This window comes from Oncorhynchus kisutch, linkage group LG11 (assembly GCF_002021735.2).
Source record: "Oncorhynchus kisutch isolate 150728-3 linkage group LG11, Okis_V2, whole genome shotgun sequence".
Lineage (NCBI taxonomy): Eukaryota > Metazoa > Chordata > Actinopteri > Salmoniformes > Salmonidae > Oncorhynchus > Oncorhynchus kisutch.
Genome location: NC_034184.2, coordinates 40,896,762 through 40,921,939, shown reverse-complemented (window position 1 = coordinate 40,921,939; position 25,178 = coordinate 40,896,762). Strand labels below are relative to the sequence as shown.

Sequence of the window (25,178 nt, the reverse complement as noted above, 5' to 3'; positions counted from 1 at the left end):
GAACCTTTATCTGGCTATGGCCTGACCTTTGGTGCCCTTTCTCTTCAGTCTTTTCTTTACAAGTTTAAAGACATTACTCAAGTGTCCTCTATTTGGTCAATGTCCCTTGGACTGTTTCTACACATTACTCGGTTGCACATTGTCATGTCACTCACCATTCTTCCAGGAATTCCCATTGTTCCTTTGTCACCCTAATAAGCAACGCAAAGTCAAGAGGAAAGAGGTAAACAAGGATGATATCTTCTAGAACTACGACAATCACAGCCTGCAGGTTAACTTTGCCAATCGTGAGCTATAGCTTTCATCCTATCATGCCATCAAAATGTCCTATTATGCTCTTCTCAGCAAACACAGACCATGTGTGCGTTTAAATTGATGGCAGACAGTCAGGCCTTAGAGATCAACTGTGGTAAAGTTAAGCCACTGTATAGCTTTGGAACTATTCACAAACATTCTGGTAGGTTGAGCTATTTTGATTCAGGCATGCTCAAACCTGTAGGTTTCCTCATGGTTAGCTACTGTATGCCAGACATTGGAATAAGTCAGTGAAGCAGTGAACCAACGGTGGTCAGAAGACAAGCGTCATCAGAGAGGATTTGAAACAAATGTTTCATAAAAGGGAAACATTATGTCAGAACTCACTAAATATACTGTGTATACTTTCCCTTAATCACTTAAACATCAGATGCTTGTCAGAGATGAGGTTTGCCAGCTGACCAGCTTGGGGCCAGCCCCATAAGTAGTTACAACGCACAGCGAAAACAACATGTGCTGGATACCTGAATCTGTGAGGGATGTTGGGTGGAGAGGCCTGGGTTGGACTTCCACTCTCTCTCCACCCCCCCTCAATATAGTATGGACCTAAGTACTAACCCAACATGGGTGGTCATCAATATAAAGCTGACTATCTTTTAGCGAGTCCCACAGGTGACGGCTATTTTTAAGAAAATAAAGAGAAATAGTTGCCCCATAACAAAAAGAAAGAAAAGATTGTTAATAAAACAAACTGCTACAGCTGTTTGTAGAACGGCAGCTATTTCAAATCTTCCTGTGATTAAAAACAATGACTCCCATGCTGGAACATCATTATCAGGTCTCTAGGGATTTCATGGCGTAAGGCAGGGCTCGCAATATCATACCTGCTCAACATTTCCCTATATTCAGTATTATGCCTTTATAAGGAGCAGAACGAGTAATTTCCTAGGTCACATAATGCAGCTTTCGCTCAAACTGTTGATTCCCGAGCATCACATGAACAGCTGGCTCTCTAAACTTTATCCCGCACAGAGCCAAGTCTGTTATTGTACTAGGCAGCATTCCGAGAGATCTCAGACAGAAATCGGATCACTCCCCACTCTATTCCCCACTGTGTTTTCCTTCTATTGTTGAAGTCCGTTGCCCTAAAAAAGACAAGAGTTTAGGTGACCACTTCCACCCCACCCCCCTCCCCACCCCCTGTCCCCTCTGACCCCCTCCCACCTGTCACTCTCAGCCTGGGATTTAGAGTTGCTGGGACTGCGGCAGTCTTGAAATCACTGGTCCCTGACCACACTGCTGACCCCCCCCCCCCACCCCCCCCACTTAACAAACATGCATGGATGCATGTCCGTGCACTGACGCACGGACACACACACACACACCCCTGCAGGAGGATTTACAAGTGTATTAACAGGAGTAATGAGACTCAGCTGGACTATAGGCTCGAGCCCAGCACACTCTCACTCCACGGACCGGCTCCACTCACCACCGCTTGCACGGCTGCTGCTTCAGTATACACACACTCAGACCAGCGGATTACTTTAGATGAGGCATGACTGAAGGAGGCTTAAAAGTATTATGATAGTCAACACTCATCTTAAGAGTTTGTGGCGTAATGTGATAATTACGTGACGGTTGTCATTGTAGAATAATGAATCAATGGGAATGAGTTAGTGGAAGCTGCATGGAGAAATTGTGAAATGAATATATAGCAGGCTTGAAGTAGAGAGTAGAAAATAGTGAAGTGTTAGCGTGACAGGACCGTATAGAGTTCCAACATCACGCGAGGTGGTTTTGCTCTTTTGTTCAAAACTCACATCTGATATACCACACTCTATGGAAAAAGGGGAGGCATTACTGATTTATATGCAGACAAGTTCCCCCTCCAAAACCACATCCTTTCCAAGAAGAGAGGAGAGCACTTGTGATAAAATGTCCAGTTCTTTGACAGTGTCATTAATCAAAAATCCTGGAACTTATCATGTCCGTACTTTGACAAAACCTGTCCGCTAATCTCCCTTCTCTTCCACTTCAAACTGTTTTATGGGCCTGTTTCACCAGTGAGCCTGACAGGACTGAGGGGGGTTCACAGGTTAGAACTGGCAGCTGGGGTCAAAGGTCAGCTCTAAGACAGCCTCCTGTTGCCATGCTATGATGGAGACCATGTGGATTTGACTGGTTGGGAGTTAGTCATGTTAGAGCTGGGTAACCAGGAAGCTGACAGGGACACAGTAAAGCAAAGAGCTAGGCAAAAGAGGGCCTGAGGTGATAACAAAACCACTGCACTTGTGTCTGGGACACTAGGTGGAGGTCTCTCATTCTTATAAAATTGGGTTCCTAATGGACTCTTTCATGAAACGGGGCATGACCTTTTCAATGCAAATGATATGTCCAATCTAAATGTATTAGTAAAGACTGCTGTACATCCTATTGAATGGCTGCACCGTTTGTCTAGAAAGGCATTACAATCACACAAGAGGAATGTATAAGTATGCACATAATGCACTCAGTCTCTCTGTTAAGGAGATATCTCTGAGGTATCTCAGCTGAGAAGCTGTCATAATAACATGTTCACTCATTGGTTGATTGTCCAACTATGCATTTTTTTCCCAATGATCATTCGTTGATTAGGGGGAAAGAAATTGTGGGACAAAAACAACTTCTCAGTAGAGAGATCAGAGAGATCTCAAAACACACAGACCGACAGAAGTTAAAAGACAGTTACCGGAAAGCCTGATCGTCCGGGCGGACCCTGAAAAGGGGTGAGAGAAATGGGTACAACATAAAAAGTGAACGTGACATTATTACAAAGAGAGTTCACATCACACTGAGCCAGGCCAGAATAAAATGGTTTTTGGAGCGTTATCGACAGTATTATGTCATTATTGAACTGTCTCATTGCAGAGTATTTGGATTGTATCCAATACTGTATGTCAAAAAGTTGTTTTCTGTGCTCATTGTATTCTGTCAGGTTCAGTGATAACAGGCAGACACAAAAGAAAACAAAGGCCGCATTCCACAACAAAAGAAAAAACGAATAAAACATGACATCATTTCATTTGGTCTGATAGACCTCATTGACATGAAAGAGACGATAGCATGCTTCTTTAAGTCGAGGATCAATCATATACCACAGCTGTTTAAGTTATGAATTATCTGTAGTATACGGTAGATTCTCATCAACATTAAAGAACATCCAATGACATCCATTTGTTTCAATCAATCTGTAAATACATGCGAAAGGTAGGTCTTGTGAGAAGGCATGCCATGGATTCATCTACGTAAAGCTCTTTATGCAGCTGGTGGCTAACTAAGTTGAATGAAATGTTTTGGGGGCGGGCTTAGCGCCTTTCACCAACCAACAAAGCCATGAGGATGTCCGATACAGTGTTCAATATTGCCATGTTCAAGGAGAAAGGAACCTTTCCTCCAACACTGAGTGTTTTGTTTTCGGTGAGCTCAGGGAACAGAAATCAACGTCTCTTTTATCCGTGCTGTATCAGTAAAGGACACCGCGGTAACGACTGGTTAAACGGGAAGAGGAACCCTTGACATTTCCCAAAGTCACTGGCCATTGTTTGTCCACAGAGGAGTATGTTATGTCTATGGAGGAGTTATATAGCTTACAGACTGACATTCTGACTCTAATCTCCCCTGAAAAGCCAACGAGAGTAATGGTTGTGTCCTCTCCCTATACTGAGCGCGTGGGCGACTATTGGCCGGGAAGTCATGAATCTTGCATCAACAGTCCATCAACAATCCTAAAGGGAAGAGATGTTAACACACTCCCCCATCTCATATCATAATTCTATTTGATCTACTTAAGTGAAGCTAGATTTTATAGATGTTCAAGCTCAGGGGAGTGAATCAAGCTGCTGCTGCTGTTAGGAAGCATAATGATCAGCGCTTCTGTGGAGCACCTTGCATGGCCCTGGAGGTCTGGGGCAGTGCTGGGGTGAGGTGCAAGGCCAGGTGCTGAGTGAGAACATACTGCACATGGGTGCCTGACTGCTTGCCTGCCTGCTACAGGGCCTCTGGGGGCTGTCTGCAGGGGTCAGGGGCCCTAACTCCGAAAGGAACCCCTCATTGGAATTACGCCAGGCACATGTGGCTCCTATTTGGGCCGAGTGCTGGTAGACGAATGAGAGGTCCCCCCCCCTTGGGGTTTCCGTGGCCCCTGGGGCCCGCCTGTACCTTTAGTAGTAAGGGTGGAGGTGTGGGAGAGTGGTTTGTTTTACTGTAGATCTGAGCTGATTGTAATTTAACCAAAAGGCAGACAAAAAAGGCCACAAAAAGGGGAGACCAATGTACACTTATAGCATGTCAACTGCGTGTGTTGAGCAGCGCTGAATCTGAGCTTAAGAACGGTGGAGCGATGGAGAGCTCTCATGCTGTTCAGTTTCATTTGAGTCTGAAGGAGTTTCCCATCAACGCTGATTGTTTTAGAGTGTGTTAAATGCACGAGGCCAAGCGCCTGTGATATGACCTATGATGAATGATGGAGCATTATATTTTTAAAAGGACCAAAGCCCTCGGTTTCGGGGGGAACAGGAAAGCACCAATTTCATGTCATTTTACAGTTGCAATCACATGGGGTAATTGCGTTAGCTTTTAATATCCCAATGTAAATAGAGGCTAAGAGTATTTATACAGATCGTCTGGACCAGCGTGTTAAGAAAAGCTGAGGCGATTCATCAAACACAGGAGGAAGCTCCATATTGCTCCCTCTTACTACTGAAAACAAACACTGGCATTTAGTCACAGTGAGAGAGATTCTCAATTAATCCTTGACCTGGATGAAGAAAATGTGCTGGCGATTTATTTATGTCTTAAAATACCCTTTTCATATATAAGCAGTGATTTAAAACGTAACTTGATCAATTACTTCCAGTGCTATTCCTTATATGAAAGTTCACTTGCAGGTTCATGGAGACCTGTGTGGTAGCGCTATTGTGTCTCTACTGTATAGCTGAGTGCTTCTAGTATGAATAGCTAATGCATTTCAAGTGGAGAGGTTTTACACCACAGTGCCACATAATGGCACTTAACTTCCAAAAGGATTCCAACCACAACTCAAACCTCCACTAAATAATTTGGAAGGTTTCCTTCCTTTGTTGACGTAATGAAAGCAGAAGTGACAGGAATACCTACCCTGTGAAACGCGCATCTATTTTTATCATAAGAAATAGCTATCAACTTCATCCTCGTGTAATAGCTAACAATTTCATAATTAAGTCATTACTTTTGACTTGACTGGAAATCAGCCATTAACTTTTCATCAAGTGTGCAAAGCAGCCGCCCAGGTGTGAGTGTTTTTCCGGGAAACCCACAGAGCCCACTCCTCCCAGGCCTGCCTTTCTGTCTCTGGCTATCCCTGGCCCTGGTCTGGCTATCCATCCCTGCTTGGTTGCTGCTGACCAATCAATCACTGCTATGGCCCATCAACCTTCCTCCCCCTCTCAGCACCAGGATGCAGCTGTCGCAGCTACGCCCAATTTTAGCCCCATGCCCAAGATGTTCCATGCATCCTGCCCTCCCACAGGACCTGGGCTAAGACCAGCAGGTAAGCCGAGAGACACTAGGCTAAAGCTGACATGGCTAAGGGTCCCTGAGCATTGGCAGGATACAAGGGAGACAGGGAAGACGTGCTCTCAGACATCCTAAAGCTTCTTACTTGTCAAATAGAGACACGATTGAGTGGAAAACACGCCTGGTCTCCTGACTTTGCAAGTACCTTTAAAACACTCCTCAGTGGTCCTATGATTCATATTTTCCAAGGAGTGACTTTAAGTTGAAGGCATAATAACATTCACACCCCTGTGTAAATGTACTATTCATAATGTCAAGACCACTTGATATTTCCCTGAGCTGAACCACTAAAATGCTTAGCAGCTGATGGCAGCTGTAATTAATGTGCTGTAGCACTAAATGGAGACTCACTTAAAATGTACATTTGAATAAGGGTAACTGACTAACTGACGAATATCCACAGTTTTCCCACCCCCGCAAACAACGCAAGTAACAGCGACTATAATGACCACGTTTAACAAATTGCCTTGATATGCTCAATGATATGGCAAACACACCCCACGGCAGCACCAAAAGGGTGCATTTAGGCAAGATTAGGTGCTATCAAACAAGAGATATCACTGTACCTTTAAGGACTTACATATACCCATTGCACACACAAAAAACACTCCCAAACACAAAAACACAGTCACTTTACCACTCTCTGCATGGTCACACAAGGTATCAGCTCTACTTACAGGAGGTCCTGCAAAAGAGAGAGAGAGAAAGATTAAATTAGTCATTCAGTATAGAAAAACATTGATCAGGTAATGACAGAAATTGAGTTAGGACAATGTGAGATGGAAAGTTTTTCAAGTGTTCTTCAGTTCAGTGGTGTTGGTCTGCTTTGGATTTGTTCTGTACCGGTACAATGAGTCACCTCGACAACCTTCCTGCATTTGAGTTATAGAACAGTAAAATCATGACTCAAAACATCTCAGTTTAGTTAGGAGAAGAGGTTTTTCACCACTTCCATCGACAAAGCACAAATCGGCTCTGTGAAAGTATAGAAGACTTTATTAGTCCAGTGGTAAGGGGAGTTCTTCCAAACCATCATGACCCACCCCACCCGGGCACACACTGGTTGAATCAACATTGTTTCCACATCATTTCAATGAAATTACACAGAACCAAGGTGGAATAGCCGTTGAATTGACGTCTGTGCCCAGCGGGACAGCTTCTGCCTCACTCATGCTCTTTGTTTTTGTCCCCAACCACCTTCAGAGACACAGAAGGGACTACTGGGCCCGTATTCACAAAGCGTCTCGGAGTGGGAGTGCTGATCTAGGATCGGTCCGTAAAAATCTTGTTTATTATGACCTAAGAGGTCAAACTGATCCTAGATCAGCACTCTTGAGACAACTTGTGGATACGCTGAGCATATATAGGCAGGTCATATTTTTTGTGCGTCACATCAAGAATTTTGGTGCATACTCATTTTGGGAGCCGGACTCTCCCTCAGCCCTCCAATGAGACAATCCTTCCTGGCCTTGAGACATTTCCCCTCCCTGGTAGTGTTGGAAATAGTCTGCCTAACAATTTCTGGATTGATGAGAACAGGGATGGAGAGAGGGAAACTTGGGCCAGGGAGATGCCAGATGACACTACACCGCCTGTAGCATGAGACTGAGCCCAACGCCAAACTGGTGTCGCTCCTCAAAAGCTTCCTCCACACCCAGCTGAGATGAATGCACTACTTATTGCATTTACTTTTTCCATTGTGGAGAGACATCCACACCGACGTGACATTACAGGCAGTTTTCCAGGAACCAGATGAAGTCTTCTCCTGGAACAAGAAGCACTTTCAATGGTGTATCTCTTCTCAGCATGCTTACTGAATCCTGGGAACTGGTTCTTCAAAAATGATTCCCCGAATTAGCATTTTATTTCACTCCTACGTTGGACTCCATGAGCGGTATTACAAATCACAATACCAGAAGTGATGAAATACTAATGGAATCAATGCTTTCTATAAGTAGAACAACTGAGAGTTGAAGTTCTTTAAAGGACAACCCCGATGGGTCACATAAAACTTTAAAACTCTCATCAGAAACACAAGGCAGGCGCAGAGGCAATACTCCAGCAGTAGTCAAAGCGTAGGAGCAGGTATATTTCTGACATTATGACCACGCCTTCCTCTGACCTTTTAGAGGGATCATCAGAAAGACCTCAGTCACCAGACAGAATCAATTACCGCCAAAATCAAGACCGGGTCAAACAAGGTAGGGTCACACAAGATGGCATCCCATCAATCACAGGACAGTGAGGAAAATGACTGATGACAAATCACTTCCCTTAACGTCACATCAAATCACCGGCATTAGCTTCTCAATGGCTTATTTTGTCTGGTCCTAGTTTAGGACTCTGTGAGTAAAAAAAAGACGGCTGTCAGGACAATTTGTTCCGGGGGGAATGTTCCCATTAACAATCAAGCCAAGCAGTGGAACTGGAGAGAGAAAAAATGGATCATACGGGTTTTCCAGACTGTTCGCATTAAAAACAATGTGAAAAATGGGAATGGAAGCAAGCACATGATGGTTTCTCTGTTAAATGGTCTGTAGCTGGACAAGTAGTCTGCTCAGTGAGGAGGAGTAAAAAACCTGTGGGCTCAGGACACCTAGAACCCCATGGAGCCACACCGTAATGAAGGAGGACAGAGTCTGAAGGTCACTCTTAATACATCCTTATTATACTGCAAGAAGCTGTCATAGACATTAGAGAACCAGCCCTGAAAGTAATTACTCTCCAAACGGACAGAGGGAGACTGTCAGGACACTCCTACAGACCTGTGATCATTCTGACATGAGCAATAACATCCAGGAAAAACAGATGATGCAATCAGGAAAGACAAAACCTTGCCTTTTGAGGGTTGCATTATTTTTATTTTTATGTTTTTCTAGCCATTTCTAGCATTTTTCCTAAGCTTCTCCTTACTGGGAAGGCGCTATTTTGGACTCGACCCTATAGTAAAGACTATAGTATAAGCAAATGTCAAACCTGAGTGGGTCAAACCCAAAGGAGATGTCTGGTTCCAACCAGAATGGGCGGTGAATGTGTTCCTTTCAGATACATTTTACTTCATCACAATATACAGAATCAAAACACTAAACTCAATTCCCCCCCCAAAAAACATTAAACTAAATTCTGAGAACCCCCCCCCCACTAAACTCAATTCCTAAAAAAACAACTCAATACCTACAACTACAAAAAACACCCACACACATATTAAATTGCTTTCTCAAATAAGGTCATTGTCAGAGTTGCCATATAACAGGAGATGACTGATTCCATTGAATGTATTAGGTTTATGATGTTTCTTGACCTGTTCCATTACAGGCCTACAGTCTAATGCAGAGTGGAGGGCAGGTACAGTACAGTAAACCTACCTGGATCCCCATTGTGACCTCTCTTTCCCCTCGACCCAGGAGGCCCTGGTTGAAAAACAACCAGCAGTTAGTTGCACTCCACACCCACTTCAGCAATATCCCTTTACCCAGGCTGGGCCTACTCGTACCAAGCCAACATCTTCACATATTGCACAGTCATTCTAGATCTGTGCTGACTGTGTATTTGCAGCTCTGAATGTCCTGGAAAGGGATATTGGCAGCTTATGAAACTAGAAACTAGAGAAACTGTGCTGAGCTATGTGTGGAAGTCCTGGCGAGCCTTCAATATGCAGCCCAAAAATGTATAATTCAAAAAAAAAAAGCCAGAAACTAAGCATTGGGTTGCAAGCTCATGTACAGCGCTAAGAGACGGGGTGCTCGCCAAAACACGCCCACCCAGCGCAGGCTGAGTCAATGATGGGCGGAGCAAACATTTTGGGGTGCTCCAATAATTCTTGTGGGGGTGAGCAGCTCCAGAAGCGAAAGCCTAAACCCCTTGCACGTAAGCACGGGGAAGCAAGCATGGACTCAGATTCCAACAGCATTCTGGGCTCACCATCACATCCTGTTGGCTAGGCCAGCAGGCCGCTCTGGGACATCTATAGACAACCTTGGTCCAAAGGCACGTTGGGAGGCATGGCGTTGCAAAAATAGCTCATGTGATGGCGCCCACAACACTCCAGTTGTACAATGCAAGGGCCATGAAGCCAAAGCTTTACACTCTAAGGGGAAAAGGCGACACACTCAGCATGTATACAGACACACATAAAATAGGAAGTTGTTTTGACGCATTTATATCGAGCATGCCAAACGCCGAGCTCCTCCTCAGTCGGACAGAATGCTGTCCAAGTACCACTGACACCTGTTGTCCTTCTTATGTAAGGACCTGAGCTGGTGACAGTCGGAAATGGAGGTATAATGTTGCCTGCTACACATGCAAACTCTTGGGCGTGTCCCCCCCCCCCCCCCCCCTCACCACTGATAATAATTCAGAGTGCAAGCATCTACCCAACACTGAGCTTAAGTTTGAGCGATAGTTAAACTACGTGGTTAAAAGTATGTGGAACATCTCGTTACAAAATCATAGCATTAATATGGAGTTGGTCCCTCCTTTGCTGCTCTGATAGCCTTCACTCTTCTGGGAAGGCTTTCCACCGGTCTTGACATTTCTGTATGGACCTCAGTTTGTGCACAGGGGCACGGTGAAACAGGAATGGGCCTTCTCCAAACTGTTACCGCAAAGTTGGAAGCACAGAAGCGTCTATAATGTCATTCTATGCTGTAACGTTAAGATTTCCATTCAATATAACTAAGGGGCCTAGCCCGAACCATGAAAAACAGCCCCAAACTATTATTCCTTCTCCACCAAACTTTACAATGGTACTATGCATTCGGACAGGTAGCGTTCTCCTGGCATCCACCAAACCCAGATTTGTCCATCGGACTTCCAAATGGTGAAGTGTGATTCATCACTCCAGAGAACGCGTTTCCACTGCTCCAGAATCCAATTGCAGCGGGATTTACACCACTCCAGCCGACGCTTGGCATTGCGCATGGTGATCTTATGCTTGTGCGCAGCTGCTCGGCCATGGAAGCCCATTTCATGAAACTACTGACGAACAGTTATTGTGCTGACATTGCTTCCAGACGCAGTTTGGAACTCGGTAGTGAGTACAGCAACCGAGGACAGACACATTTTTTTTCAGCACTCGGGCCTGTTCTGTGAGCTTGTGAGGTCACTATTTTGAAGGGGTGTTCACATACAATTGGGCCATTTAGTGTATGTCTGTCTTGAACTCCACAACAGATGCAAAGATTGTTTTCCGCACAATGATAGTTTCAGCATAACCTCCTCATACAACACCAATAACCCAAACTTTTTTTTGTATATGAACAGTAAATTGAGCACATTATCCTGCCTTTTTTTTAATAACCATCCACACTAACTCAAAACTTCAAAAAGGCTCTCATTTCCTTGGCTTGATGCTAAGTTCACATGACCTTTCGAGTCGGTTGAGTACACTGGATCTGAGGCCTTATCGGCAGGTGGGTTACCATCTTAAGACGATCTGTGTCCTGCGATATAGATCCAGGAATAACCTATGGAATTCCAGTGCTGAAAATACCCTCCCAACCCCCTCTTCCTGAGCCAATCTCCTGCATTCCATGCTTCTCCAATTCCCCTTGTAAACACACACTAGTGGCCGGCACAAATGTGAAATGTACTGTAAGGGTAGTGGAGAGTTCCCAATACACTAGACCAGACAGGGGAAACCACAGGGTTAAATGGAAAATGCTACAGTGTGCTGTGCCAGAACAGTAAGAACACTGCCTGTTCTAGCCTTGTGCAAGATAGAGCCAGAACCCAGGGGTCACTCTCATTGGACATTTTTAGGTTGACAACCTTGCAGCGTTCAAAAGGTCTGCTTTGTGATGTGGTTAAGTCTGGAGCCATGCTATTGAATGGAATGCAGCGGCGCTAGTGCTGAAATAGAACACGCTTGGTTCTCTTCCTGCTGTTGAGATACGTAAAGCCAGCATCTAAAAGCAGCGTTGAGGATGGTTGGTTGGCATTTGTATTGAAGATCGCATGGGACAGGTTGTTGCCGGTAGTGGTGATGGAGAGCCAATAGGGGGCACTACTTTCAATAGCCAATAGTACAACAGGGTCTGTGCCACCGCCAAGTGATAATTTAATGATGCTATTTTAATTATCAACATAACTTGATCTACCACAAGCACTAAAGGGCATAAATCGCATAGAGCTATAATGCTCATACTACGAAACGTATTTTTTATTTTTTAAATCATGATTTTTGAGGGCAAACAAATACTTTGCAATAACAGTCAATTGATTTTGCTCTCTGACAATTTCCTTTTGCACATAAAGGATTTTTAGTTGCAGTTGTTCAAGCATAGGGCGGGATTTACTGTCATTAACCAGGTCTCCATCCAACCTTTTCACGTGAGTAAAGTACATGTTGGCTAAAAAATGTCACAACAGTCCTAATGGAAACAGCTAAATCGTCGGTAAACTTTTTAAATGTCGACAAAACAAAATACATTAGACAAGGTGGGATCTTTTTGAGTCTGTAAAATGTGTTATGCGACGGAAATGGCTTTATGATTGGCTGTTTGACAAATAATCTTGCTCTTTTGTTTAATATAGGATTCTCATCATGTAGATAAACTACCCACACTGTATCTGAGAGCTTTTGGCTACATCGCACGTGCAAAGACCAGAGTGGGCACATTCATTATATAACAAAACATGTTTTGTGACATAAGGATCTGTAGAGTTGAAAATGTGATAAAACCCATTTACTTGTAATTTTTATTTGGTACATGGAAATTTAATCGCAAAAGTAATTTTTATGTGCACTACTTCATCATGCCCAGTTTTTCTTTCACGCAAAAAACAACATTTGATTTTAGAATATTTGTATGGAAATCTGTCACCAATTGGATGAAAACCTAGCTACTGAGAGAAAAACCTCCTCTTCTTATTGAAATCTGGAAAAATCATAACCAAATAAAAATATGACTATATGACTGGTCCAAAAGGCGAGGGAGATTAGTTCTTTGAAAGAATGGGATAGGCCTCTCCCTGCACCTCTGCCGTCCACAGGGAACCAATAAAGATTAACAACGGCCCTATCAGGTTCCCAGCGCTCCACAAAAATGTCACGTCTAGACAAATCAGCAGTTCATCACACACCCCTTCCTCTGCTCATTTCAACTGGTCCTGGGGAGAGTCCTTGTGAAAAGACAGCATGTCTAGAACAGTAGACAGCAAGCCAGAGGGAGCCTATGCTAACCACAGAGATCCAATGCAGAGGTTCCCTGATCCTCTCAGTGTACCCAAAGGTGACAGTTCACAGGCCAGTTCACAAGGAGCCCTTGTAGAGTTGTTGCCTTGTTAAACATGACTCATAGTTTTAAAGGCGCTAATGATTTTTGGGGGGGGCTCATGTGCCTCTGATGTCATGATATGAGAAAACGTCACAGTGAAAAAAGGGGAGGCCAACGTTCATGAAAAGATGTTCTCTACTACCGCTGAGAGGCAACCGTTAAACCCCACGAGTGAAATTGCTTTGGTCGTCAAACAAAAGCAGAATTTTGTGTATACATTTCAATGGAACACAAAACATACACATCCAGACATATTGTCTATGTGTCATTTAGCTTGGATAAGCTTGTTCATGGTTGAAGAGATGGGTGTCGATGCATGACAAACTCTGGTTCCATTAGTTAGTTACCATGGGATGTGGAGGCCATGGGAAAAGAGCTTTAGGTAAAGAGCCAATAAACTAAGGGGGAGTGGGGGCACCACATGCTGTACACGGTTTAAATGCCCTCGACTGTCTCCTTCCATGGTTTACATACTGTAATAGCTTCAGAGGCCATGTGCAGAGGGAAGTGACCACATTGAACAGATAAATGTAAACACACTGCAATACCAGATCAGGAGAAAATCATTAAATGCCGTGTAAGTTCATCATCAATGTAATAAGCATTACTTTATGTTGCAGGCTATCAATGCTGGGTAACACCAATCAGAGGACCTGCCTTTCACTTTCTGCACACAAATAAAACATCTCTGTTCAGTCTTTCACAACCCGATCCCATTCTGTTTCTTCTTGTACCATTCCTGGAATGTCTGAAAGAGAGAAAATGGGTTGAGACTGAAATATTTTTCCAAACAACTGTTGGACCACAGAACGTCACTAAGCCCTGAGATTAAATAATTACGCAGTGCCTCTTACAGCAGATCACCACAAAGACGCTATTGTGGTTGTGCCAGAAAAGCCACCATTAACCTGACTTTACCATTATTCTCCCAAATTGCTCTCGGGAGGGAGAGGCACACATTTAAAAGTTGAACAGCCCTCCAGACTGGGCAGAAGAAAGGCTTCCTCTTCCACTCCTTTGCAGTAAGTGGTTTAATGGAGGGGTGCATAAATCTCCCTTTGTTTTTAGCAACTGACATATGTTCCTCTATTTAAATCATGGATGTGAAACGGCAACAATTGAATTGTGTCTCCGGTGGAATCCAGTCCCAATGACAGGTTTTGGAGCAGAATCTATTTGAACACCCTCAGTTAGCTGTACCCTTTTAAGCGCGTACATGCAGTATATTAATGAGTTTGCATGTCTAGTGATAAAAAAATACTATAAATGTAGGCTGCTGTACATTATAAGGAGCAGCAGTAATGTTGGTGTTCCCATGTAACGAAAACGTTACCCAGAGCATTTGAAACATACAGTTTAAACTATATCATTCGAGAATTAGGTTAAACAGCAGTGCTGCAGGATACTAGGTTACATTTTCCTTAATTGCTAATTCACATAATCATTGTCACTGTCAGGCCTTTGGAACTGAGCGTTGGTTTTAACCCATTGAGTGCCACTGTAAAGCTAGGGTGATTTAGGACTTCTAAATCCTTTTATACATAGAGCAGAGTTTGTGAAACACGGGTGGATCCCAAAGTGGCCCGGGGCCGGGTCTTTTTTACAAGAATGTCTGTTGAGTCCGAAATAGTTTGAGTTACAAACTATTTGTTTTGCTCAATGATGCTCACAAGCTACACAAGAGTCGTTATTACTAACAAACTATCATGGTCCAAACAGACCAAAAAAAGTTGTGAAGAGGGCACGGCAACACCTATTCCCCCCCAGGAGACTGAAAAGATTTGGCATGGGTCATTAGATCCTCAAAATGTGCTACAGCTGCACCATCGAGAGCATCCTGACTAGTTGCATCACCACTTGGTATGGTAACTGTTCGGCATCTGACCACAAGGCGCTACAGAGGGTAGTGAGTACCACCCAGTATATCACTGGGGCCAAGCTTCCTGCTTACAGGACCTCTATACCAGGCGGTGTCAGAGGAAGGCCCTAAAAAGGATCAAAGACTCCAGCCACCCTAGTCATAGACTGTTCTCTCTGCTACCGCACGGCAAGCGGTACACGGAGAGCCAAGTCCAGGTCCAAATAGTTCCTTAACAGCTTCTACCCCCAAGCCATAAGACTGCTGAACAGTTAATCAAATGGCTACGCAGACTATTTGCATTGACCCCCTTTTATACGCTGCTGTTACTCGCTGTTTGCTATCTATGCATAGTCACATTACCCCTACGTACATATTACCTCAATTACCTTGACTAACCTGTACGCCCGCACATTGACAGTAACCCCCTGTATATAGCCTAGTTTCTGTTTTCTTTTTAGCATTATTTTCTTACTTAAAAAAAAATTCTGCATTGTTGGGTAAGTAAGCATTGTAAGTAAGCATTTCACAGTAAGGTCTACACCTATTATATTCGGCACATGTGACAAATACAAATTTGATTTGAAGGTAAGGGTTTTTTCTACATAGAAATTCATAGGAAATCCCATGACATAGTGTCTATAATACTGTAATAATCTGACATAGTTGCTGTCACAAATTCACAAATTCCAAACTCCTCACAGTCACTAACTAGTTGGATATTATTTTCCCACAGAGCAACAATTTCTGTACTTACCGCATTGACATAAATTCATTTTTATCAGGTTTCTGCTTTGGCGGACATGACATTTTAATCCACATTTGTCAATAAAACGAATTAATGCAACTGTTTGTTAAATTGTTTTGGTAAAAGATTTCACTGTGAGGAAATATATGAAGATAAATTAAAGTCAGATATAAATGAAAAGCAAATTTTTGCTGGAGTCGTGGGACTAATAGGGTTAATTAGGGGTCACCCTGTCTCCTCTTTCATTAACTTGGGGTGGTAGGTAGCCTAGCGGTTAGAGCATTGGCCTAGTAACCACAAGGTTACAAGATCGAATCCCCAAGCTGACAAGGTAAAAATCTGTTGTTCTGCCCCTGGACAAGGCAGTTAGGCCGTCATTGAAAATAAGAATTTGTTCTTAACTGACTTTCCTAGTTAAAGGAAGGTTGTTCTTTTTTTAAAGGGATAATTTTGGCAATGAGGCCTTTTTTTGTGTGTTTATCTATAGTACCAGTCAAAGGTATGGACACGCCTACTCAAGGGTTCTTCTTTATTTGTACAAATTTCTACATTGTAGAATTATAGTGAAGACATCAAAACTATGAAATAACACAGATGGAGTCATGTAGTAACCAAAAGTGTTAAAAAAATCAGAATATATTTTAGATTCTTCAAAGTAGCCACCTTGTTAATAACTTTGCACACTCTTGTCATTCTCTCAACCAGCTTCATGAGGCAGTCACCTGGAATGCATTACAATTAACAGGTGTGTCTTGTTAAAAGTTAATTTGTGGAATTTCTTTCCTTCTTAATGCGAATAGAGCCAATCAGCTGTGTTGTGACAAGGTAGGGGTGGTATACAGAAGATAGTCCTATTTGGTAAAACACCAAGTCCATATAATTGTTTATACTTTTACCCCTTTTTCTCCCCAATTATGTGATATCCAATTGCTAGTTACAGTCTTGTCCCATCGATGTAACTCCCTTACGGACTCGGAAGAGGCGAAGGTTGAGGGCCATGCATCCTCCGAAACATGACCCTGCCAAGCCGCACTGCTTCTTGACACACTGCTCGCTTAACCCGGAAGCCAGCTGCACCAATGTGTCGGAGGAAACTGCCAACCGAAGTCAACTTGCAGCCACCTGGACCGCCACAAGGAGTTGCTAGAGCACAATGGGACAAGGAAATTCCAGCCAGCCAAACCCTCCCCTAAACCAGACGACGCTGGGCCAATTGTGCGCCGCTTCATGGGTCTCCCAGTCACGGCCGGCTGTGACACAGCCTGGGATCGGACCCGGAACTGTAGTGATGCCTCAAGCACTGTGATGAAACTGCTGCGCCACACGGGAGGGAACAAGGCCCTTCATATACTTCACAAGAGACAGATGATGTCGTGGATCCAATTTTTATGTATCTGTGTCCAGTATGAAGGAAGTTAGAGGTCATTTTACGAGCCAGTGCTAACTAGTGTTCGAGCAATGACTGGAAGTCTACAGGAACAGCTAGGTGTAGACTTCCAGTCATTGAGCTAACCTTAGTTCTCAATGGCTTTAGTTAGCAACTTCCGTCAAACTGCATGCAAATATTATCCACGAGTTATCCACGAGTTTATCAAACTATGGGGAAGTAGATAAAGGGCCTCATTGTCAAAATCCCGAACTATCCCTTTGGCAGTGGGTGTGCGTTCAAATTGCAAGTTTCATTCAGGCTGGCATGGTTCGCTTTTGTACGGATGTAACTGTTGTTGGACTTTAAGGCCATGAATTAACAGCACACAAAAGAGACACAGGGGGAAAAAACTATTTGGCTTCACTGCCAGACAAGGAGGCCTTTGAACAGACAGGAATGCCAATGGAGAGGTAGAGGGCAGCTGGTCTCCAACATTCAACCTTTTCAAAACACCACATCTACTGGTCTGCAGTTCATCTCACGAATAAATCGAAGATTAAAAGGAGGAAGAATGTATTAAAACCTGCCAGATCTGACAAACGCTAAAGGAATTAGACTTCAACTCACTATACAACTGGGAGGGATCGCGGGAAAATGGGAAAATCCACAGAGCAAATGCGTGCTGGGTTTCAGGAGTTTTTACCAGCAAACTCCGGATAAGCCTCCTCAACGCCTTCTCAAGGATGCTCCCACTGTAACCCTAGAGGGCCCTACTGTAGCTGTTAAATAACCTTCACAAGTCCACGGGCCTCTGTCATGAAAACCAATATGTCATGCACTACGCACTTCCTAAGCTGTTCGTCATCAGCCAAAGGAAACAACCCAGTGGAGTGATTTGAATACGTGGCTTGGACGTGGCAGCTACATTTCATTTGCTTATGTTTAAAATCATCAGGAGTTATTTGGACATATCCTGTGGTTTTTGGACTGGGGCCCGAAGCGGCGCGTGGGTTTAGTGTTGTCAGAGGTGGAGAGTTCTGTCTCCCGGGGTCTAATCGGAGGGATCTGGCCTTGGTACAGCTAAATACAATGCTTAGCAGAAAATTAATGGAGCAAACAGCTTATGATAGATGATAGGGAAACTATGTGTTAGGGCTCTAATGATTTCCTGTTGTCTGATGGAGCAATTGCGATCGGATTATTTACCATGCCCACTTCCCCAAATAAAAGGCTACGGTCTTGATATCATCTCGGAAAGCTTAACTCAATCTGTCTTAACGGTTTGCCACCTAAAGGTTACCTCAATACCAGTACCTACATTTGGATTAGTAACAATGACATTCATTTACAGTACCTCCTCTCTTACAGCCTCTAATAATAGCCCTGGCAGGTGTGCATGGTGGGCCATAGAGCTATAGCAGGGCAGAAATTTAACAAACTGACTTGTTGGAAAGGTGGTATCCTGTGACAGTGCCGCGTTGAAAGTCACTGAGCTCTTCAGGAAGGCCATTCTACCACCAATGTTTGTCTGCTGAGATTATATGGCTGGGTGCTCGATTTTATACACCTGTCAGCAATGAGTGTGGCTGAAATAGCTGAACTCACTGATTTGAATCGGTGTCCACATACTTTAGTATATATAGTGTATATATAATTTCCCAAATGAGTGTTATGCATACATTTAAGCTTACATGATGGATTTACTGTAAATAACCTTTGCTTGGCTCTGACCACAAAGGATTGATGCAGTTGGCATATTACAGTTCATGACATCAGTGGTCCATATATCTCAGTGTGCTGCTGACATATATCATCATTTGGTCAAAATCAAATAACAGCTTGACTTCTACATGGCAATTAGTCACATTCATAATCCCTCCAGCTCTTAAACCAACCAAAACAAACTTGTTACGTTCCCCTTCCATATATGACTTCTCTCATCTTTCAGGGCTGTGTTAGACAAATGCATTTGGCCAGCTATGTCACACTGGTAATGTGAAAAAGCACAGACATCAGAACTCCCCTAGGACCACCGGGTTGGAGGCTCAGTCGCCACTTCAATTCATAACCAACCACTCTGCTGCCAAGTGCAAAAATGAGGTGCGATGTCGATTTGTGGAGCCAATACCTCTTCATATTGGGTTACCAGGAGAAAGAAGGGGGGGGGGGGGGTCTTGCTGTGCTAGACGTCATTAAAACAGAAGCTCCAAGAGCATACATTGGTTGCATTGCTGAAATAAATAGGAAAGAACTTAATGTTTTAACCATGTGTGCTAAAGGATTGGCATTTGGCCAGATACAGACAACACATTGAGTCCAGTGTTAAAAGGGGCTATAAAATTAGTATTGCCTTTTAACTTGAAGAACAGAGCCAGTGGCATCAACAACCCATAACCTTTTTCATACATTTTTTTTATTTCACCTTTATTTAACCAGGTAGGGCAGTTGAGAACAAGTTCTCATTTACAACTGCGGCCTGGCCAAGATAAAGCAAAGCAGTGTGACAAAAAACAACAACACAGAGTTACACATGGGATAAACAAAAGTACAGTCAATAACACAATAGAAAAATCTATATACAGTGTGTGCAAATGGGGTGAGAAGGTAAGACAATGAATAGGCCATAGTAGCGAAGTAATTACAATTTAACAAATTAACACTGGAGTGATAGATGTGCAGATGATGATGTGCAAGTAGGAATACTGGTGTGCAAAAGAGCATTAAAAGTAAATTAAAACAATATGGGGATGAGGTAGGTAGTTGGATGGGCTATTTACAGATGCAGCGATCGGTAAGCTGTTCAGATAGCTGATGCTTAAAGTTAGTGAGGGAGATATAAGTCTCCAACTTCAGCGATTTTTGCTATTTGTTCCAGTCATTGGCAGCAGAGAACTGGACGGTTGGCTTTGGGGATGACCAAGGAGATATACCTGCTGGAGCGCGTGCTACGGGTGGGTGTTGTTATGGTGACCAGTGAGCTGAGATTAAGGCGGAGCTTTACCTAGCAAAGACTTATAGAAGCGATGGCCAGCCGACGAGAGCATACAGGTCACAGTGGTGGGTGGTATATGGGGCTTTGGTGACAAAACAGATGGCACTGTGCTAGACTACATCCAGTTTGCTGAGTAAAGTGTTGGAGGCTATTTTGTAAATGACATCGCCGATGTCGAGGATCGGTAGGATAGTCAGTTTTATTAGGGTATGTTTGGCAACGTGAGTGAAGGAGGCTTTGTTGCAAAATAGGAAGCCGATTCTAGATTTAATTTGGGATTGGAGATGTTTAATATGAGTCTGGAAGGAGAGTTTACAGTCTAGCCAGACACCTAGGTATTTGTAGTTGTCCACATATTCTAAGTCAGAACCGTACAGAGTAGTGATGCTAGTCGGGGAGCGGGTGAAGGGCAGCGATCGGTTGAAGAGCATACATTTAGTTTTACTAGCGTTTAAGAGCAGTTGGAGGCCACGAAGGAGTGTTGCATGGCATTGAAGCTTGTTTGGAAGTTTGTTAACACAGTGTCCAAAGAAGGGCCAGATGTGTACAGAATGGTGTCGTCTGTGTAGAGGAGGATCAAGGAATCACCTGCAGCAAGAGCGACATCATTGATATTTACAGAGAAAAGAGTCTGCCCGAGAATTGAACCCTGTGGTACCCCTTATAGAGACTGCCAGTGGTCCAGACAACAGGCCCTCCGATGACACATATGGTGTCATCGGTGATTATGGTGATTGACAGAGGCGAAAGAGGCGAAAGAGGCGAAAGCCTTGGCCAGATCGAAGAAGACGGCTGCACAGTACTGTTTTTTATCGATGGCGGTTGTGATATTGTTTAGTACCTTGAGCATGGCTGAGGTGCATCCATGACCAGCTCGGAAACCGGATTGCACAGCGGAGAAGGTACGGTGGGATTCGAAGAAGGGCAGGGCAGGATGGATATAGGTCTGTAACTGCTTGGGTCTTTAACCTATCAGCTTAAAGAGACCAAAACACAGCCTGGGTTTGATTATAAGAAGAACAGCCCCGAATTGTAGGCCTACAAATCTGGAAAGGGAAAACAGTGTATGAGCAAACAATATTTGACCTTGTCTTATCTCTACGGTGGCAAGAAAAAGTATGTGAACCCTTCGGACATACCAGGATTTCTGCATAAATTGGCCGGTAAAATGTGTCACAACATTAGACTAACTGTGCTTAAACTAATAGCACAGACATTATTGTATTGTTCTTGTCTATATTCAATACATAATTAAAACATTCACAGTGTAGGTTGGAAAAAGTATGTGAACCCCTAGGCTAATGACTTCTCCAAAAACTAATTGGATTCAGGAGTCAGCTAACCTGGAGTCCAATCAATGAGACGAGATTGCAGATGTTGGTTAGAGCTGACCTGCCCTTTAAAAAAACAAAACTCACAAGAAGCGTTGCCTGATGTGAACCATGTCTCGAACAAAAGAGGTTACAGAAGACCTAAGATTAAGAATTGTTGACTTGCAGCTGGAAAGGGTTACAAAAGTATCTCTAAAACCCTTGATGTTCATCAGTCCCCGGTAAGACAAATTGTCTAGAAATGGAGAAAGTTCAGTACTGTTGCTACTCTCCCTAGATCTTGCCATTCTGCAAAGATGACTGCAAGAGCACAGCGAAGAAGGCTCAGTAAGGTTAAGAAGAATCCTAGAGTGTCAGCTAAAGACTTACAGAAATCTCTGGAACATGCTAACATCTCTGTTGACGAGTCTACAATACGTAAAACACTAAACAAGAAAGGTGTTCATGGGAGGACACCACGGAAGAAACCACTGCTGTAGAAACAAAAACATTGCTGCACATCTGAAGTTCACAAAAGATCACCTGGAAAATATTCTGTGGACAGATGAAACTAAAGTTGAGTTTTTGGAAGGAACACACAACACTATGTGTGGAGAAGAAAAAGCACAGCACACCAACATCAAAACCTCATCCCAACTGTAAAGTATGGTGGAGGGAGCATCATGGTTTGGGGCTGCTTTGCTGCCTCAGGGCCTGGACAGCTTGCTATCATCAACAGAAAAATGAATTCCCATATTTATCGATACATTCTGCAGGAGAATGTCTGTCCACCAATTGAAGCTCAACAGTTTTGTAAAGAGGAATGGTCCAAAATTCCTTCTGACCGCAACTACAGAAAACGTTTGGTTGAGGGTATTGCTGCCAAAGGAGCGTCAACCAGTTATTAAATCCAAGGGTTCACATACGTTTCCCACCCTGCACTGTGAATGTTTACACGGTGTGTTCAATAAAGACATGACAATGTATAATTGCTTGTGTGTTATTATTTTAAGCAAACTGTTTGTCTATTGTTGTGACTTAGATGAAGATCAGATCAAATGTTAGGACAAATGTATGCAGAAATCCATGTAATTCCAAAGGGTTCGCATTCTTTTTCTTGCTACTTGGATATTTGAGCAGAAAAGACTGTCAGTGGTGATCAAGCTAACTGCCACTGCCTGGGGTAGACTTCACGTATAACAGAATGTATCCAGGCCCTGATGCTGGAGCTCTACCAGTTGGACACCAATGTGCACTGAGTCCTTGAAGTGTTCCTGCAGCCCGGAGAACAGAAAGATGAGCTTGTGATTCTATCTAAACTCCTGCCGGGCCTATTTTCCTCACAGAAGAGCCACCGCTAAGCTTGAGTTTCAGATACTCTGAATTAACCCCCTGTCTACAAACTGCCCCGTCTCTCTGATTTCAAGAGGGTTGGGGTAAATGCGGAAGACACATTTCAGCTGAATGCGTTCAGTTGTACGACTGACTAGGTATCCCCCTTTCCCTCTACCTCCCTCATTCCTACCTCATGCCCCCCCCCCCGCCTCACCTTATCTGAGACCCCTGAAAGTTAGAGAGGAACTAGAATTAGGAAAGCATCCAATGGTAAAGCCACAGGTTTGCAGCCACATTTCTGTTGCAATGTCAGGAGCTGAGAAAAGTTCCATTACACAAAGTCATTAGCATGGGCACCTCAATGTGTTGTAAAATGTTGGAAACGGAAACATTAGTCAGAGCAGCGGATCCTGTTTCCAAACAAATGAATCAAATACACTGAGCTGGGATGGCTGTAATCAATCTACTAACGTTTCAAAAACAACAATGCAGCAACACTTAATTGATTCACTCTTCATTTTCGAGATGCGAAGTGTTGCTGAGTTTGAGACATAATCAGCGAGGGAATGAAAATAGGAACTGTGCAAAGAAAAGTGGTCTAGTGTAGGTTCAGAGAAATAAAGAAATATGTCCCGTCTGTCTACGAATCACAATTTGGCTCAGTCACTCTGTATTTTTTCCATATATATCTTTATTTTTTTATTAGTGCCGCTATATAATTTTTTACAAATTATGACGAAGCACATTCAGACCAAGAGGAAGCACTTCAGACCACAGGATATCACTGCACTTCCTCTGAGAAATGGGAAAGTCTATACAGACACTCCTGGTGCCCAAAACGTATGCCGTACGGTATGTTGCGCAGCGACAGTTGAGTTGGGACAAGCGGATTCGGTTCAGTCAATTATCCCAATGAGCCCTCCCCAGCTAAGCAGTGGTATGCTTGTGGCAAGAAACTTCAGAAAAATGTCAAACTTGTCTGCCGAAGTTGGGACGTGGTCAGAATCATTCCATTTTTTTCCAGACTACAAAAGCAGCCACTGTGCTTTAGCTGTCACCCTGGCCAGGTATTAGCTACAATATCTAGCTACTTCCCTCTAAACTACTACAGGACAGCAGTGCTTGGCAAGCGGGACTCAGGACACACTGTGCCCCTGTGTTATTGTGTTTCCGGCATGCAGTGCCAACTCTCCCCATTGAGTAGTCAGTAGACTATCATGGTGACATCCAGATGGCTACTACCAATATTACAAGTTATTTATCGTGTAGGCTGCTACCTTCCTCGAGATATAATCAAGTGGGATGGAACGAATTGGCCACGTTAGCTACCGCCAGCGACATGTGATACAGTTGCACGGTGAAGCAACTGCCGCCCAGTGGGAGGCAACGGTGGCCTCGATACAACATCGTTGCACTGGTCGTTCACACTGGCTTGACGTTACGTTAGCTAATTGACATGTCATGGTGACATCCAGAGTCCCAGCTGGGGACCAATACTACAAGTTATTTCTCCCATGCCCATCGAAATAAGCATCACTTCCATTTACAAGTTTTAACTAGTGCCATGCTGCTGTTGTTGCCAGCTAGCCAACATAAATTAGCTAGCTGGGAAGGGCTCATCAGGACGACTGACTGAACCGAATCGATTCGTCTCCACTCGACCCTCAGCTGCACGGCATACGTCATCAATTTGAGCACCAGGCGTGTCCATATAGCCTCTCCCGTGAGAAATATCAAAGCGTGTGTCCCAATCAATTGTCTATTTATGTTCCCCACAAAACAGGATATGAAAAATAAACACAGGCCTGTTGAAGAATGACATATCCACTGCAAAGACAAACAAAGTGAAAACCCAAATCACATGAAAGTATCGGGTTTCTTCCTTGAGAAGGTGGAAGCCTAAATGGGAAAAACAGACTTGGCCGCGAACACAAGCGTACGTCCAGCAGAGTGGAGTAATGACTGACAAGACATTCTCACATACCTTCAACTCACAACCCCCTTGAACCCCATTTCCCCCTTCCCTTCCTCCCTCCTCGCTTCCCCTTTCAACCAGAAACAGAAGCTCTGAGATTTGAACAAGAGATCTGAACAAGAAAACAAAAATAATCATGAACCATGCATAATGCTGCTTGTAAATTGTTACTGCTATGTGCACCGATCCCTACGGCTTAGTTAGTTATTAAGGACTGTTGCCGGGGACATGAGAACATTTTCTTCACCGCTCTCCATTACATCTCTAAATAAAACTCTATACAACCACACTGGAGTAAAGGACCACAGTAATGATCTCTGAGCTGTGTGACCAAATAAAACGGACATTTTCAGAGAGTAATATGGCTGGTGACCTGGTCAACATGAAGGTGGGTAGGATCCCCTAACTTTTCTTAAAACTTCTTCAAGCATTGTTGGTTAAGGGCTTGTAAAGTAAGCATTTCACTG

The 25,178-nt window shown here is 43.6% G+C and overlaps 1 protein-coding gene across 11 annotated transcripts in view; it reads right to left on the bottom strand.

Annotated features, from left to right (window-relative positions):
- LOC109899683 (collagen alpha-1(XIII) chain-like) overlaps positions 1-25,178 on the bottom strand; it is a 109,192-nt gene that overhangs the window by 49,756 nt on the left and 34,258 nt on the right. For 10 of the 11 annotated variants that reach the window (XM_031835797.1, XM_031835788.1, XM_031835794.1 and 7 more), the window contains exons 3-5: positions 6,525-6,532; positions 2,984-3,010; positions 156-191 (exon numbers count right to left, since the gene is read on the bottom strand). In XM_031835797.1, the coding sequence (XP_031691657.1) occupies positions 156-191; positions 2,984-3,010; positions 6,525-6,532 (71 nt within the window). The remainder of the gene's footprint in view (positions 1-155; positions 192-2,983; positions 3,011-6,524; positions 6,533-25,178) is intronic. The other variant, XM_031835793.1, reaches the window with a different exon arrangement.